This window comes from Engystomops pustulosus, chromosome 1 (assembly GCF_040894005.1).
Source record: "Engystomops pustulosus chromosome 1, aEngPut4.maternal, whole genome shotgun sequence".
NCBI classification, from domain to species: domain Eukaryota; kingdom Metazoa; phylum Chordata; class Amphibia; order Anura; family Leptodactylidae; genus Engystomops; species Engystomops pustulosus.
The window spans coordinates 98,657,169-98,675,028 of record NC_092411.1 but is presented as its reverse complement, the minus strand read 5'-3'; the positions used below and the strand labels follow the sequence as shown (position 1 = coordinate 98,675,028).

At 40.5% G+C, this 17,860-nt stretch overlaps 2 protein-coding genes across 2 annotated transcripts; both read left to right on the top strand.

Annotated features, from left to right (window-relative positions):
- Positions 1–5,199: 5,199 nt before the first annotated feature.
- Positions 5,200–6,559, top strand: LOC140117268 (taste receptor type 2 member 40-like). The gene has a single exon (XM_072133828.1). It carries the CDS (start codon positions 5,510–5,512, stop codon positions 6,557–6,559), a length of 1,050 nt encoding a protein of 349 aa, XP_071989929.1. The 5' UTR covers positions 5,200–5,509.
- Positions 6,560–15,241: 8,682 nt separating this feature from the next.
- LOC140117177 (taste receptor type 2 member 40-like) lies at positions 15,242–16,210 on the top strand. Its single transcript, XM_072133703.1, has one exon. The coding sequence runs from the start codon at positions 15,242–15,244 to the stop codon at positions 16,208–16,210; it is 969 nt and encodes a 322-aa protein (XP_071989804.1).
- Positions 16,211–17,860: the final 1,650 nt, after the last annotated feature.

Genomic DNA, 17,860 nt, shown 5'->3' with positions numbered 1-17,860 from the left:
CTGATCTGTGGCTGGCACCGCTGAACCTGAAGCCAGGCATGGTTGTGTGTGACAACGGCCGTAACCTGGTGGCGGCTCTGCAACTCGGCAGACTGACACATGTGCCATGCCTGGCCCATGTGTTAAATCTGATAGTTCAGCGTTTCCTCAAGACATACCCCAATCTGTCTGATTTGCTCACGAAGGTGCGCCGCATCTGTGCGCATTTCAGGAAGTCCAGCACAGATGCTGCCACTCTCAGGGCAGCGCAGCGCCGCCTCCAACTGCCCGCTCACCGACTGTTGTGCGACGTGCCCACGAGGTGGAATTCAACACTGACCATGTTATCCAGAGTTTACCAGCAGCGCCGAGCGATTGTAGACTGCCAGATGTCAACTTCCACCAGAACTGGTAGTCAGGTCAGTCAGCTTCCTCAAGTCTACAATGAGGAGTGGACGTGCATGTCTGATATCTGTCAGGTGCTGAGTAACTTTGAGGAGTCAACACAGATGGTCAGTGGCGATGCCGCCATCATCAGCCTCACCATCCCGCTGCTTGGCCTGTTGAAAAAATCTCTGATCAGCATGAAGTCGGAAGCTTTGCGCTCGTCACAAGAGACGGGGGAAGAAGATTCCCTTGTTGATAGCCAAAGCACCCTTAGGTCTGTTTCTCAGCGCATATCGGAGGAGGTGGAGGAGGATGAGGAGGAAGAGGAGGAGAATGTTGGCGAGACACAAGAGGGGACCATTGTTGAGTCTTTCACTGTTCAGCGTGTATGGGCAGAAGAAGAGGAGTTGGAGGAGTTGGAGGAGGAGGAAATGGACAGTCAGGCCAGTGAGGGGAGTGAATTCTTACGCGTTGGTACTCTGGCGCATATGGCAGATTTCATGATAGGCTGCCTATCCCGTGACCCTCGCGTTCAAAGAATTTATTCCAGAACCGATTACTGGGTGTTCACTCTCCTGGACCCACGGTACAAGCAAAATCTTTCCACTCTCATCCCTGGAGAGGAAAGGAGTGTGAGAATGCATGAATACCAGCAGGCCCTGGTGCACAAGCTGAAACAGTATTTCCCTTCTGACAGCGCTAGCGGCAGAGTGCGTAGTTCTGCGGGACAAGTAGCGAGGGAGAGTAGGCGAGCAGGCAGCTTGTCCAGCACTGGCAAGGGTACGCTTTACAAGGCTTTTGCCAGCTTTATGTCACCCCAGCAAGACACTGTCACCTGTCCCCAGTCTCGGCAGAGTAGGGCTGATCTTTACAGAAAGATGGTGAGGGAGTACGTAGCTGACCATACCATCGTCCTAAATGATCACACAGCTCCCTACAACTACTGGGTTTCAAAGCTGGACATGTGGCACGAACTGGCGCTGTACGCCTTGGAGGTTCTTGCCTGCCCTGCCGCTAGCGTCTTGTCCGAGCGGGTTTTCAGTGCAGCTGGTGGCATCATCACCGATAAGCGTACACGCCTGTCGACTGACAGCGCTGACGCTTATTAAGATGAATAAAGCCTGGATTTCTCATAATTTCCAATCTCCACCAGGTGAAGGAAGCTCAACCTGAATAATTTATCCACTCCTCCTCCTCCTCATTTTCCTCCTTCTCCTCCTCTTTGTACAGTAAAGCAGAGGAAACTGGCTATTTTTTGACAGGGCCCACTGGCTCTAGCTATAGTACTTTATGCATTTAATTTTTCTGGAGGGCCACCGACCCGGTCCTCTGTTTTAAACAATTTTTGGGAGTGCCACATACAGGCACTCAATCTATTCCATTTTTCTGGAGGGCCACCTACCTGCTCCTCTGGTTTGAAAACTTTTTTGGACTGCCACATACAGGCACTCAATCTATTTCATTTTTCTGGAGGGCCACCTACCTGCTCCTCTGGTTTGAAAACTTTTTTGGACTGCCACATACAGGCACTCAATCTATTCCATTTTTCTGGAGGGCCACCTACCTGCTCCTCTGGTTTGAAAACTTTTTTGGACTGCCACATACAGGCACTCAATCTATTCCATTTTTCTGGAGGGCCACCTACCTGCTCCTCTGGTTTGAAAACTTTTTTGGACTGCCACATACAGGCACTCAATCTATTCCATTTTTCTGGAGGGCCACCTACCTGCTCCTCTGGTTTGAAAACTTTTTTGGACTGCCACATACAGGCACTCAATCTATTTCATTTTTCTGGAGGGCCACCTACCTGCTCCTCTGGTTTGAAAACTTTTTTGGACTGCCACATACAGGCACTCAATCTATTCCATTTTTCTGGAGAGCCACCGACCCGGTCCTCTGTTTTAAACAATTTTTGGGAGTGCCACATACAGGCACTCAATCTATTTCATTTTTCTGGAGGGCCACCTACCTGCTCCTCTGGTTTGAAAACTTTTTTGGACTGCCACATACAGGCACTCAATCTATTCCATTTTTCTGGAGGGCCACCTACCTGCTCCTCTGGTTTGAAAACTTTTTTGGACTGCCACATACAGGCACTCAATCTATTTCATTTTTCTGGAGGGCCACCTACCTGCTCCTCTGGTTTGAAAACTTTTTTGGACTGCCACATACAGGCACTCAATCTATTCCATTTTTCTGGAGGGCCACCTACCTGCTCCTCTGGTTTGAAAACTTTTTTGGACTGCCACATACAGGCACTCAATCTATTCCATTTTTCTGGAGGGCCACCTACCTGCTCCTCTGGTTTGAAAACTTTTTTGGACTGCCACATACAGGCACTCAATCTATTCCATTTTTCTGGAGGGCCACCTACCTGCTCCTCTGGTTTGAAAACTTTTTTGGACTGCCACATACAGGCACTCAATCTATTTCATTTTTCTGGAGGGCCACCTACCTGCTCTTCTGGTTTGAAAACTTTTTTGGACTGGCACATACAGGCACTCAATCTATTTCATTTTTCTGGAGGGCCACCTACCTGCTCCTCTGGTTTGAAAACTTTTTTGGACTGCCACATACAGGCACTCAATCTATTTCATTTTTCTGGAGGGCCACCTACCTGCTCCTCTGGTTTGAAAACGTTTTTGGACTGCCACATACAGGCACTCAATCTATTTCATTTTTCTGGAGGGCCACCTACCTGCTCCTCTGGTTTGAAAACTTTTTTGGACTGCCACATACAGGCACTCAATCTATTTCATTTTTCTGGAGGGCCACCTACCTGCTCCTCTGGTTTGAAAACTTTTTTGGACTGCCACATACAGGCACTCAATCTATTTCATTTTTCTGGAGGGCCACCTACCTGCTCCTCTGGTTTGAAAACTTTTTTGGACTGCCACATACAGGCACTCAATCTATTTCATTTTTCTGGAGGGCCACCTACCTGCTCCTCTGGTTTGAAAACTTTTTTGGACTGCCACATACAGGCACTCAATCTATTTCATTTTTCTGGAGGGCCACCTACCTGCTCCTCTGGTTTGAAAACTTTTTTGGACTGCCACATACAGGCACTATCCAAATTAAATTGTCTCCATAGCAGCCTCCACACGTTGTCTCCATTGCTACCTCCAAAAGTCGTCCATATAGCTGCCTCCATACATCGTCCCCTTATCAAACGAGGTGTGTCAGGCCGAAATTTGGGTTGTTTTCATGGATTCCATGTTAACTTTGTCGCCACCCTGCTGTGTTATCCACAAAATATACTGGCAAACTTTTATCATTTACCAATATTATTTCAGCGCTTCTTGCGCATCTGTTTACATTCCCCTCACCCGCCATATCCTAAACTTATAAGAACGCTACTACACTTGATCTTATACAAAAGGTTCTTAGAAGTGCTGTTTGGGGAGTAGCCTAGAGACAGGGGCTTGGATTGGCGAAAGCTCACCTGGCAGCGGAGCCCCAGCTCCATGCCAAGATCCAACTAACATAGTTTTAACTGCAGCACCTTTAATCTACTACTAGTTCACTGCCTCCATACATGGTCCCCTTATCAAACGAGCTGTGTCAGGCAGAATTTTGGGTTGTTTTCATGGCTTCCATGTTAACTTTGTCGCCACCCTGCTGTGTAATCCACAAAATATACTGGCAAACTTTTATCATGTACCGATATTATTTGAGCGCTTCTTGCTCACCTCCTTTGGTTCCTCTCTGCCACCCATTGGTTTGAAGCCTGAGTCCATTTAGGGTATGTCACCATGCCACTCTCTAGCCTGCCACTGCTGCCGCTGCCTCTGCATGCCGTCCCCTATAGTGTCAGGGTCAATTATTGGATGTTTTACATGCTATCTAGCTTCATTCTGTCACTCTGTCATGGCCATGCTGTTGCCCATAAATTTGGCATAATGGTGCGATTAAGCAGCCTCAGAGGCATCCATGCATGCTGCCCCTGCTGTTTCCTGTCCATTTCCGTGGTGTTTCCATCCTTTTCTGAGGTTCCCAGGTGTTTGGCCAAGCTTCCCTGTGCAGAGCCTTGGTCCCCTTGAAAAATGCTCGAGTCTCCCATTGACTTCAATGGGGCTCGTTATTCGAGACGAGCACTCGAGCATCGGGAAAAGTTCGTTTCGAATAACGAGTACCCGAGCATTTTAGTGCTCGCTCATCTCTAATCATCAGTAACATCGGGCAGTAAAAGTGTGTAGGGGCACAGATATTTACCATGGGGGATTGTAACTTTTGCCTCAGTTCTCTATTAAACAGTAAGTTGTTGTGAGTAAAGTTTTTTCCAATAATTTGTGATAAAAGTTTCATTAAAGTTCATCTGATGCAAATTCTCAGTTCTTTGTCCTAGCCCTGTTTTGTATAAGGCATATTGACTTGGTATCCAGTACCCAGTGGACATGCCCCATGTATGCCCTTGCAGATATTTCTCTATATCATCAATTTCTCATAATTTTGATAACATACATCTGCATTTATGTTTTGTAATCCATAATACATGTTTATATGTAGTTATATGTATTTATGTTAGAATAAGTTTACATTCATGTCAAATATATATTTAATTGAAAAAATAACACTGTACACACCTGAGGCTATTACTAGCAGGACTAATGGGACTTAAGATGGAATCAAATTAGCAGGTACAAACATTCTCCATAATTATAGGGATGCTAACTATAAAAGAGTCCTGAATAGGGTGTATCTGTCTGCATGTGAAAATCAAATGCTTCCTGGTGACAGACTCAGAGATGGTGAGTTTAGACTGAAATAGACTGCATATAACAAAAACTGTGCTGAAAAGTATCAATAACATGATTGTATTTTACAGCAAGGATAAATACTTCAAAGCGTGAAGACATCTAGGACAAGTGTTTGTACAATACTCTCTGCAGTGAGAAACATGCAAATGGATCTATAAAAACCTAGCAAGTGTTTGTTTGCCAACATTGTTTTGCTATTTAAACTCTTTTAGCATAACATATAGCAACTTGTCAGCTATAAAGACACTGCTTATAAAGGAAAGAACAGAACAAGTGGTTCTCTTCAATATTTTTCTATGCACAACTTGTGTTTATCTGCCATTGTTTTAATATGTAATTTCATTGTCAAGACCCAGCCTCCTTTCTAATAGAGTTTAATTGGAATGTTTCCTGCAGTTCTGTTATTTTCTATGACTTTTTTGGGTGTCACCACAGTAATAGGGTCATTTGCCAATTCAATCATAATCTCAGTAAATATCACAGACAAAATAAAGGGTAAAACTCTTAGCCCATCAGATCAGATCTTGCTAATGATGGGAATATCCAATGTGTTATTTCAGGTCATAATGGCCATTAATGATTTTCTCAGCTTCCTTGAAAGTGATCTCTATTTCTCTAAAGAAGTTTATATTCTTTTTTCAGCTATTATCAATTTCCCAGTGTTTACTAGTTTCTGGCTAACAGCATGTCTATCCATCAGCTACTGTTTCCAGATTGTCATATTCACTCATCCATTCCTTGTGCGGCTCAAGTTTGCAGTGTTCAGATTTATTCCACAGCTCCTAATGACTTCGGTTCTTATAGCACTGTCTACAAGTATACCTGTACTCTGGAACACTATCATTTATGAGCAGGAATTCAACATGACAGGGAATCAGAGTATAGACACCCCCTCTCCTCAGTTGACTTTAGAGTATCTGATCATAAGTAACCTTATCAGTTGCTCTCTGCCACTAGTCTTAGCTGGAGTTGCCAATGGACTTATCATCAAGTCGCTTGTAACTCACACTCGGAAAGCAGTTAAAAATGCTAAGGGAGATCTAAGTACACGTACAGAAGGTCAAGTGCGGGCAGCCAGGACCATAAGTTGTCTTCTTTTCATCTATATTTGTTTCTACATATCAGAATTATTATTGTTTACTGAAATTTTTTTACCAAGCAGTCCAGGAATGTGTGTCTGTTTGGTGATTGTTTACAGTTATTCTCCTGCTCAGTCTATTGTCCTAATTTTTGGAAGCCCCAAACTGAAAGAAGCTTCTGCCAGTATAATTCACTGTTTTCAAGGCTTCGGTAATAATAAAGGGGCTGCTACACCAAATGTTGTATTTATCAAGCTCAACACAAATAAGAGAGAGTCACTAACAGAAAAAACGACAACTGATTCCAGGGAACATCTGAAACAAGGACATTTAAATTTGTCAGTAAATCCCTAAAAAACATTCTGTAAATTTGGTGCAATAAAACCTCTGCATTATATGTATGTCTGACACATCTTATAATGGAATGGCTGCTGCCCAACTTGTTTGAAATTGTGCTTGGACCATGGATTTCTAAGTCTTGATGTCTCTCTATTAACTATGCTCCGTAACAGTCTATATAGACTTAATTATTGAAAGAAATAATAAACATATTGATGTCTGTAGTAAATATGGCATAGTAAAAACTTTGAATTAGTAGTTTAACCCAGTGAAGAAATAATAATGTTCTGCTATAGAAATAAAATAATGAATTCAAATATTAATTGCATTTTCTCTTCAATTTAATAATAATTTTAAGTTTTTAATAATGAAATTTCCAATTTCTTTTTATTTTAGTTGCTGTTCTCTCTTAGTACACTCATGCACACACACATGTTAAAGATAGGCTAGCAGTTGGAATATGCTGGAATTAACTTATTAGGGGGCAGAGAGTTTCCCGCTTGTGAACGGTTGGATTGGCCGCTCTTTTGAGTTTGGATCTGGTGTTCGCCAGGGTTGTCCTTTGAGCCCACTGGAAGCCACTCTAAAGGTGATAGCATATGCCGATGATGTCACCGTTTTTTTGTGTCCTCGCGAGGAGAGGAGCAATGGGTGATGTTGGGGGTTGACCACTACTCTTCTGGGTCCAAGATCAATCAGAATAAGTGTGAGAGTCTCTGGCTGGGAGAGGGAGGTGCAGGCTTTGATCTCCCAGACACTGTTCCAGGGCCCCAAGGCTCTGCCAAAATTCACAGCATCAAATTTGGCCAAGGGGATTACCGAATGAAAAAACAGGGACAGGAGGCTAATGATTGCCGCTTAGAAGGTGGACCAGTGGCAGGGTTGGTTTTTAACCCTCAAAGAAAGGGTTAACCTGATTAAAACCTGCCTGCAGGACCGGCAGTTTAATTATTGTAAATATTTTGTATATATTGTATATTATGTTTGGTTTATGTTATATATTGTTATGTTTTATACTATATATTTTAATAAAAAATCTACAGAGTCTCAGATGGGTTGGCTAGCAATGTTTAAATGCCAGTGTGACTAATAAATGCTGAATCTTCCTACTTTTGATGGCTCCAGCTTCTGAAAATTTAGACCCACCTCCAGGGCCAACTTAATAGGAGCGATCAACAGTTTTTACGCTACCAATCTAACAGCACTCTCAGGTAGGAGATTTCAGGTATGAAAGATGATTTTTAACTTTATCTCCCTTTTATCAAAACCTCTCACTGCAGCAGTCAGTCGAACGTTGACCATCTGTGCCAGCATCGTCCTCTCTCTATGCAACTGAGGAAACGCTTACTTTATTTATGAATGTCACTTTACTGCCGTGTTAACACGGATTGGTTGCCTTGCTGTTTGAAGCATGTTAATTGAACCACACCTCTGCAGCTCTGCTCCAGCAATAGTTAACCTGCTGTCACCGGCAGAGCTCTGTTCCAGTCACCTGGGACAGAGGCTCTCCCACTACATATAAATTTTCTGCTCACATTCAGTGTGGTGCTGGTTAAAGTCTATCTTGACCCACGCCATTCCTTTTGAGAGATACTCCATTTATTGAATTTCTGCTAATCTGTTCCTGGCTTCCGTTCAGACTTATTCTTCTGTTTTGCATATTGGTTCTTTGTAGCTATCTCTGTTGTGACCCGGGTAGTCAACTATTTTTCTCTGTAAGTTTTATTTGTCTTGTTAAATGTTTGCACTTTGGCACAGGGAAGAACTGTCGCCCAGTTACTGGCCACCATTTAGTGTGGATTGACCAAGCAGGCAGGGATCAATGTCATGTCTTGCCCAATAAGGTAGAAGGCAAAGTTAAAAATTCTTCACTCTTTTATTACAAGTCTGTGACACACCCTCTTCATCCTAGCTACCAGGATGAAGAGTGTGCATCACTCAAAACATGTAGCTGTTTTGTATGGATACTACCACCTTGTATCAAGTGCTTCAATTTTAATATGGATTTACAATAAAAGAGTGAAGAGTTTTAAATCCTTCTATCTTATTGTGCAAAATTTGACTGCTTCAACTGGTATAGACTGATTGTTGCCCACATAGAATGCTGAGGATTGGGCTTTTTCTGCTATATGTAATTGTAATTCACGGCCTTCCCTGAACCCAGTCCCTTCATTACTCCATGCTTATGCAGCTCTCTTTCTCTCTTCATTTTTTTGGAGTCCGGGCAATAGCTGGGCAGCAAAAATTGATTTATAGAAAGACCACAGACTGGGTCATTAGGGAGAAAAGGGGGGGGGGGATTGTGACTCCTATCACAGATCTGGACAGTTTTACATGAAAAGGAGGGTCAGCAATCTCTTGCCTCACTGTTTTTGCTTCTGTGCTGCATACTGCCTTTGCCTCTCACAGAGCTGACAGAAGAAGCAGAGACTGGAGCCTAGCCAATTTTACAATCAAAAGGGGGCTCTGAAATCACAGTCACAGTTTACAAGGAAGCAGGAAACCGTATAAAGAGAGCAGCAAGAACTAGGGAAACAGGGAAGGAAACATTGTCCCTTAATCTGCCTCTTAGCTAGTCCCTGCCTGCGGGTAAAAGGGACTAAAGGATAGGGTTTAGTGTACTAAATTTGTGCCCCCTAATGAAACAATTGCAGCAAGTAAAAACTTGGTGAACCAGCAATCTTTGCATGCACACAAACACACAACCAAGATTACATGCAGCAAGAAGGGCAAAAGAGTGGACAGGAATAATGGGAAATGTCCAGAGAAGGTCCAAATACACTTGCTAGAAAATAAAGACAGACAACAGACAATAAAGACAAGGGAACAGACAGGAAAGTTGTGAGTGAATACAAGAGAAAAAGACAAACTTTACAGAACCTCTCACCACAGTCAAAGAAACAAGCTACATAGTTAGTGTAGCTATTCCTACAGAACACGGCCAGGGATTTGCTGCAGATACAACAATACCTAGCAAACACCGAATGACAAAACCAGCATTAAATGGAGCCCGATTACTCCTCATAGGATAATACAAAGTACCACAGCTGAGACTAAAAAACACCAGCAGGCAAAAATACCAGCAAAAAAAAGACAAGCAAAAACATTAAGGCTACATAGCACAGTGGTAGAAAACCGACTAGAAAAGCCATAGGACGCTGGTTTAAATCCTGACATATGTAGCGCTAATAGGATAATATGTCCCTCCATCAAAAAACTGCACATATAAATATATGCCTGAAATCTATATAACACAAATATTAACATAAATATATTACAGTAATGAGTATACCAAACACATAGAAACCAATTACTATGTTGCACATATAAATATTTACCAGCAATGAATAAACAGCACATAATAATATCTTCCACTTATAAATATAAACCAAAAATTAATATACTGCAGCAAAAATATATAACCACACATAAATATATACCAGCATTAAATGTTCTGCACATTTGGGCTGAACTTGGACACAGACATTACTTATTGTTTTTTTGGTTCATCCTGCTCTTCTTCCCATATTCTCCTCAGTGCTGGCAATCCATCTCCATCAGGTAGAGAATGTCAAGTAGACCCCACAAATTCCCAACAGTAAATAGGTAGCCCCAACACATACCAAGCAGTAGTTTACAGCAGCAAATTTCTCCTCAATTAGCCCCAGTTACTTGACTATATATTAAGCTATTCCTACTTCTGACATTAAAAAGTTAAAAAGGGAGGGCAGCTTTCATTTATAAATCTTAGTGTGCAGAGTAAGTTTTAATGTTTTAGGATACTCAAATTACTAGTTGTCAGAAGACAGTGGACAGTGGCTTTTGGTTTCCTGTCTTATAGACATCTTTAACTGTGACTAATCTCTGTGCACTCTTTAGTCATACCACTGAGACCGCACCAAGGATCTACAAAAGTATTATTCTCAGAAAAAAAAGTGTATACACTCCCCCACCATGACAGAAGTGTAAAGATGAGGCTTCACTCATTTCCCAAGTTTTATTTTATAAAAAATCAACCTTTTAAAAGCAATGTAGTCGAAATGTCGCTTTGAATAATGGATCATTTAGTGTTGCCTCATTTCTAGATTTGTTGGGTCCTTTAAATAAGGAATTTTTTAATTGTAGTAGTTTACGGACACATAAGAGGACAAAATGTATTTTCTGTTGGCATCATTCAATATTTTGTGCAACGTACTAGGAAGCTGAAAAAAAAGTTGGAATAAATAAGTACAGTACCTTGTTTCACAAGTTATCTCAGAGTGCTGCCATTTTTCTTCATCCTAAATCATAGAGGGACTGTTTGTTACTTTTTAGGAGTGCTGCTACTACCTTTCGTTACCTGCAGTCTCTTTCAGTGACTGTCTGTCTACTGACTGTCTCAGAGCTCAAGTTTCATTTTTGCACAGCTGTTTATAAAATTACAGCTGATCTCTGATTGGTTTCCATGGGCAACTAGAACAGTTTAACCTCAGATATTTCTGATAAATCTCACATTAGCTTCTTCTACTCATTGCCTATAGTAACCAACCACAGTTCAGAGCTCATATAAATGACCTGTAGCAGAACAGCAACCAATCACGGCTCAGCTTCCAGTGGCTACAGCAGTAGCAGCAGCACACAATGGCTTTTGTATATGGTGGGTAATAAGTGGGTTTTGGAAAGCAGGGGGTGAAAATTTCAGCTCAAAACCTAGTCTAAGACGTTCCTTGACTCACAAGCAACAAGTATACAAAATTAGGTAATTGTAAATGCGACATTACAGACTCCTTTAGTGGACATACATACATACTCAAACACACACATACATCCAGCTTTATTTCTTAGATAATAGCTGTAGCTCCAGGCATTTCTCGGGATAGTAAATAACTGCTCTTAGCTGTAACAAAATATAATGGGTTAACAAAAATATTTTAGATGTATCTATAGACTGTCTCTGACTGTCTCTGTCACTGACCGTCTTTGTCACTGACACTGTCTGTCTCTGGCAGTCCTTTTCAGTGACTATCTGTTTTGAGCACTCTCATTCCAGTGACTGTCTGTCTCAAGCACTCTCATTCCAGTGATTGTCTGTCTCGGGCACTCTCATTCCAGTGACTGTCTGTCTTGGGCACTCTCATTCCGGTGATTGCCTGTCTCGGCCACTCTCATTCCAGTGACTGTCTGTTTCGGGCACTATCATCCCAGTGACTGTCTGTCTCGGGCACTATCATTCCAGTGACTGTCTGTCTCGGGCACTCTCATTCCAGTGACTGTTGGTCTCGGGCACTCTTATTCCAGTGACTGTCCTCGTCTGGGACACTCTCATTCTAGCGACTGTCAGTCATGGGCACTCTAATTACAGCAACTGTGGGCCTCAGGCGCTCTCATTTCAGTGACTGTCTGTGTCTGGGATACTCTCATCCAGTGACTGTCAGTCTTGGGCACTCTCATTACAGCAACTGTTGGTCTCGGTCACTCTCATTCCAGTGACTGTCAGTCTTGGGCATTCTCATTCTAGTGACTGACGGTCTCAGACACTCTCATTTCAGAGACTGTCTATGTCTCCGACTGTCACTTTGTCTATGGAGAGATTTATTGGGTGTGTCTGAGAGCAGAACAGCTCTAGGTGCTCATGGCAACTCGTCAGAGCTCAAGTTTAATTTTTGCACAGCTGTTTATAAAATTATAGCTGATCTGTGATAGGTTTTCATGGGCAACTGGAACAGTTTTACCTCAGACACTTCTGATAAATCTCCCCCATCTCTGTATCCGTATCCAGCTTATCTCATACATTAATGTTGTATACTCATTGACTATAGTAGCCAAAAAAAAGCTCAGAGCTCATATTAATGACCTGTGGCAGAACAGCAACCAATCATGGCTCAGTTTCCAACTGTCATTGCAGCAGCAGACAATTGCTCCTGTATATGGTGGGTAATAAGTGGATTTTGGAAAGTGCAGGGTGAAAATTTCGGCTCAAAACATGGTTTAAAACGTTCCCTGAGTCACAGGCAACAACTGTGCAAAAATTGGTGATTGTAGATGTGACGGTACAGATTCTTTTAGCAGACATACATACATACATACACACACACATAGACTATATATACAGTATATATATATATATATTGTAGGACAACAGCTGGAAAGCTAATAGATGGTGTATGTGTTCCCTTCAGATTACTTCCTTACCTGCGGTAAAGGGTTAATAAACTGACCAGAGACTGCACAGCCCTAATTACCAAGTGCAGCTGGGAGAAGGGGTTTTAACCCAGAGCTGCATATTGCTCTGGAAGGCTACCCAACCATGTATCACTAGCCACTGTGAATACACTGTTTCTCTAGTGAGTCAATCACTACTGTACAGGTAGTGCTCAGATAATCCAGCTTTTTTTTCTATTTTGTTTTATTTTACTTGCCTGTAAAGTTGCATTGTTTTGGCTGACAATAAAAAAATGCAAGGAAACCGCATTTCCGCTGTCAGGTCTGTCTGTGTCTCTGGAATTTTTTACCCTAAAAACTGACCATTCTACCATATATATTCACTGTACAATGTGTGTATGTACTGAAATTAGACACATGAAATGCATACTTTTGCATCCTGAAGGTCAGCTAATGCCCTGAATTAACACAATAAGATTATCCCCTAGATAGTGAGATAATGATACTCCTGCTAATTACAGAGGGGATGGTGTCAATATAAATCACATCAGAACACAGTGAAGACTAATTATTCGTATGATCTGAGATAACACAGACAACATGATGGTAAGTCACCTCACTCTTTATAAAAAGGTAACTGATTTTTTTAGGAATCAGATCTTGTTTTCTTTGTGTTTCCTTCCATGTATTTTTATGCATAATATTGTAGGAAAGTTAAAACCTGCAATTTAAAAATTTGAATACTTGCAATTCTTGATATTTGTAACTTTTGAAAAAGTCACAAAGAATGTTGTACTTATATTCCAGCATGGATGGAACAACATCTGAGGACAGACAAGGTACAGTTAATAAGGCAAAATCTATGTCAAACTGAATTTGGTGCAGCTTGGGGTATTGCAGACAATTTATAAATTGGATTTTCATACTACCTCGCTTCCATTCTGTGGCGAAACACATGTCGGGGTTGTGTCTTTACCTTGGGTCCGTGGTTTGTATGTATGGTTACACTGATTTCTCCTGTTTAACTTGTTCAATGCTGACCGATCCAGGTCTTATTTACTAAGCACTTTAGTTATATACAGGAATGTTCTCATATATTTCTACTATGGTTACTGTAATTATCTTCTTGTCTGTTTGTTACCTTTCTTGTTTGCCTACTTTTTTAACCATTGATATTATCACTTATACTTAATAAAGTTTCTACCATTTTATACCTCATTCTGTTACTCTTTATTCCTTTCTAATGGGTTTTTCTAAAATCTTACATTATATCAAATGAGCAACGGATTGAAAAGGTTTTATTAAATAAATTGCCTTAACAACTTAGTGTTATAATTCATTTTGTCAAAGGGGTGTGTACCCACATAATCTGACACTCTCAGTTTAATGTGTCTATTTTTTTAAACATTTTTGAGAAAAACAGCAAAACATGTGATAAACAGGTAATAAAATTATTTTTTATTACAGACTCCTTTCTTTTTTAGTGCATCCCCATACCGTGTGCCACAAAAAAATGCCTTTCAATGCCCAACTAACCATATAAGACCATATGACCTTACATGTGTATGTATGTATCAGTACCACTGTATGTATGTATGTGTGTATGTTTGCTAAAGAAATCTGCACTGTCACGTTTAAAAATCACCACATTTTGCACAGTCGATCCCTGTGACTCTGGAAATGTCATAGACTAGTTTTTGAGTAAAACTTTTCACCCTGCACTTTCCAAAATACACGTATTAACCCCAATCTACAGGAGCCACTGTCTGCTGCTGCTGCTGTGGCATTAAGCAACCAATAATCAGTTTCTACCAATGAATCACAGCTCAGTTTCTATTTTGCCACCGGTCATTAATATGAACTCTGAGATATTTGTTACTTTAAGCAACAAGACAGCTATATGTGAGTTAATATGCCAGGTGATATCTGAGGTAATATGTGAAACATACATGAGGTGATATAAGGTGATATGATAGATAGATAGATAGATAGATAGATAGATAGATAGATAGAAACCGAAAATTCAGAGCAGCACAGCAATCCTGGTGGGTGCAAAGTCCATATGCTCTCTGGGTCGAGAGCCCCAATGTATAATTTCAAAAACAGGCAGCAGTCCAAAGTAGTGTCCAAAGTGACGGGGTGTCTTTATTCCATGTGCGACGTTTCAGCTCACAAGGAGCCTTTCTCAAGCATGCTTGAATAAGACACATGGAATAAAGACACCCCATCACTTTGGACACTACTTTGGAGTGCTGCCTGTTTTTGAAATTATAGATAGATAGACAGCTAGTAAATTATATATATTGTACCTTCTAACTTAAAGGACATCTACCAGCAGGATTAAGGATTGTAAACCAAGCACACTGACATACTGGTATGTGCCACCTCTTCTTATGCTCAGTTTTTTTTTTTGTAGATTGTACTTTTTCCATTTGTCTTGTATGTACCTATTAAGTATTGTTTTATTTCATTATATACAGAATTTTGTGTTGACCACCAAACAAGATATTACGCAGAACTAATAAGAGACCTCTGAGTACTCTCTGGTTATTACTGATGCTCCCCACATTCATTTTGGTTTCAATGACAATATTAGGTGTCAGCACCATAGTGGGGGTATTTACCAATTCACTGATAATCGTTGTCAATGTCATTGACAAATTAAAAGGTAAACCTCTCAGTCCATCTGACCTCATCCTGATTACAATGGGGGCATCCAATGTTTTATTTCAGCTCATTATGTTGGCAAATGATTTTCTGAGCTTCCTTGATAGCGAACTCTATTTTTCAGATGAAATTTATGCTTTATTCACTGTGATATTAAACCTACCCATCTACTCCAGCTTCTGGTTCACTGTTTGCCTCTCATTTAACTACTGCTTGCAAATTGTCATATTTACAAATCCATTTCTCATCCGAATCAAGTTTGCAGTCTCCAGATTAATACCACAACTTCTTTTGGCATCAGTTTTTATTGCAATAGCTACTGGTGTACCTGCCGCATGGAACTTGTACAGAGATCCTGAAAATGTAAACATGTCCATTAATCAAAGCGTGGAGATTTCTGTTCCTAAACAGAATATTGCATATCTGTTACCTTGTAATGTTATGAGCTGCTCTCTTCCCTTAATCTTGGTAGCCATTGCCAATGGAATGATCATAAAGTCGCTTGTGAATCACAATTCAGATAGAAATACCAATAGAGATACCAGTCCAAGAGCACAAGGTAGAGTCCGAGCAGCTAGAACCATAAGTTGTCTACTCATTCTCTACATATGCTTCTATGTATCAGAAATCCTAATGTTTGTGGATGCATTTTCTCCCAGCAGCCCTGGGTTTTGTATCTGTTTAATTGTTATCTACAGCTATTCTCCAGCACAGTCCATTGTCCTTATTTTTGGAAGCCCTAAGCTTAAACAATTTTCTTCAGATTTAATCAGAGGAATCCATGGCTTTAAAGGTCCAAAGCAAAGGACATCCTCTGTCATGTTCATCGGATTGATACAAAAGAAAAACATTCACTAAGCAGTTTAATAACTTCCCAGAATATAAAATGTAACATTTGAGAAAAAACACAATGGAAAAGATTTATTATGCCATCTCTTACAGTTTTTTTTTGGCAGATAAGGGACGTCAATCTCCCCATCACAGCCAGTTCTGCATCTTTTCTGTTCAGCACACCACTTTGGGTGTGACATGGTAGTATGGGCAGAGGAAATAAAAAACATTGCATTTACTAGCCAATAACTAAAATCTCTGGCAGATAAGACCTGGCATAGACCAGGTTCGACCTGGGGAAGATTGCGTCCAGATCTAATAAAACACTTAAACCTCTAAGTAGATCCAGGACACTGGGGGAATATTAAGGATGACATTTAAATCACCAGTCTTGATAAATTGCCCTCAATATAATTTATAGGAAGTCATTTTAATAAACAATCATTTATTCCGTAATGTCAATAAAATATTGTATATAATAACTAGATTTAATTGCAACTGGGCTTTCAAATATGTGGCATATGGTTTTTTGTACTTATGTGAGTTTTTCACCTTTAGAATCATAGAAACCAGCTGTCAGAGAGTCATCAAAAGCAATGTGGGTAGCTGCACTATTCTTCATGTGACACAAATTTCTGCACTGAGAGGGGCGTTCCCTTGCTCAGTCGGACCGCGCCAGATTTAACATGCAAAGTCTGACAGAATTGTGTTGCACGGCCCATGTTAAAGGTGAACCAAAAAAAAAAGTGGTGCACTCTGTCGGAGAAGTGCAGGGGGCACCAGATTCATGAAGAATAGACACCAGAAATCATTATCTGGCGTACCCTGTACACTACACAGGCAAATTGTTGCACTGTTTTAGTAAATGTGCCCCATTGTGTCGAATTTTTTATTTTTTTTTACAAAATTGTGGCATTTTTCATAACTGTGTTATACTGTCCAGTGGCCCAAATATTTCCTATAATTGACACCAAACACATATCATAAAATCCTAAATTGTTTAAGGATGATATCCATATATCAGTCTGGGAACAATACATATGTGTTTCCATACTTGATAGCAACAAACATTATTTCAGGCATTTTATTGATGTGTTAAAATATGTAATGTTTTCCTTTCAACAAATTATATATTACATATTTTTTAAATAGAGACATGAATACAGAGAGTCCTCAGGTTAGGTACAAGATAGGTTCCATAGGTTTGTTCTTAAGTTGAATTTGTATGTAAGTCAGAACTGTACATTTTATAATTGTAGATCCAGACAAAATTGTTTTTTGCCCCAGTAACAATTGGATTTTCAAAAATTTTTGCTGTAGTGGGAACAAGGATTATCTATAAAGCTCCATTACAGACACTTTACAGCTGATCATTGCAGTCTGGGAGTAAAGTAAAGCATCCAGAGAGCTTCACTCGGGGTCACAGTGGGAAGGGGGTCCATCTGTAACTAGGGGACTGCCTGTACATAGTACTCGCATGGTGAATTGTGAAATAGACACATGAATAGACATAGTTCATTACTCTGACTGATGGTAAATTGTGTCTTAAAGAGTCCATGTCACTAGAAATTTACCTTTTTTAAAAGCAAGTTTGTATGGTAAGCATTTATTTTTTTAACAAATCGTGATCTTTTTACAATAAATAATCCATGTTGCTATCTATATATAATTAAAAAC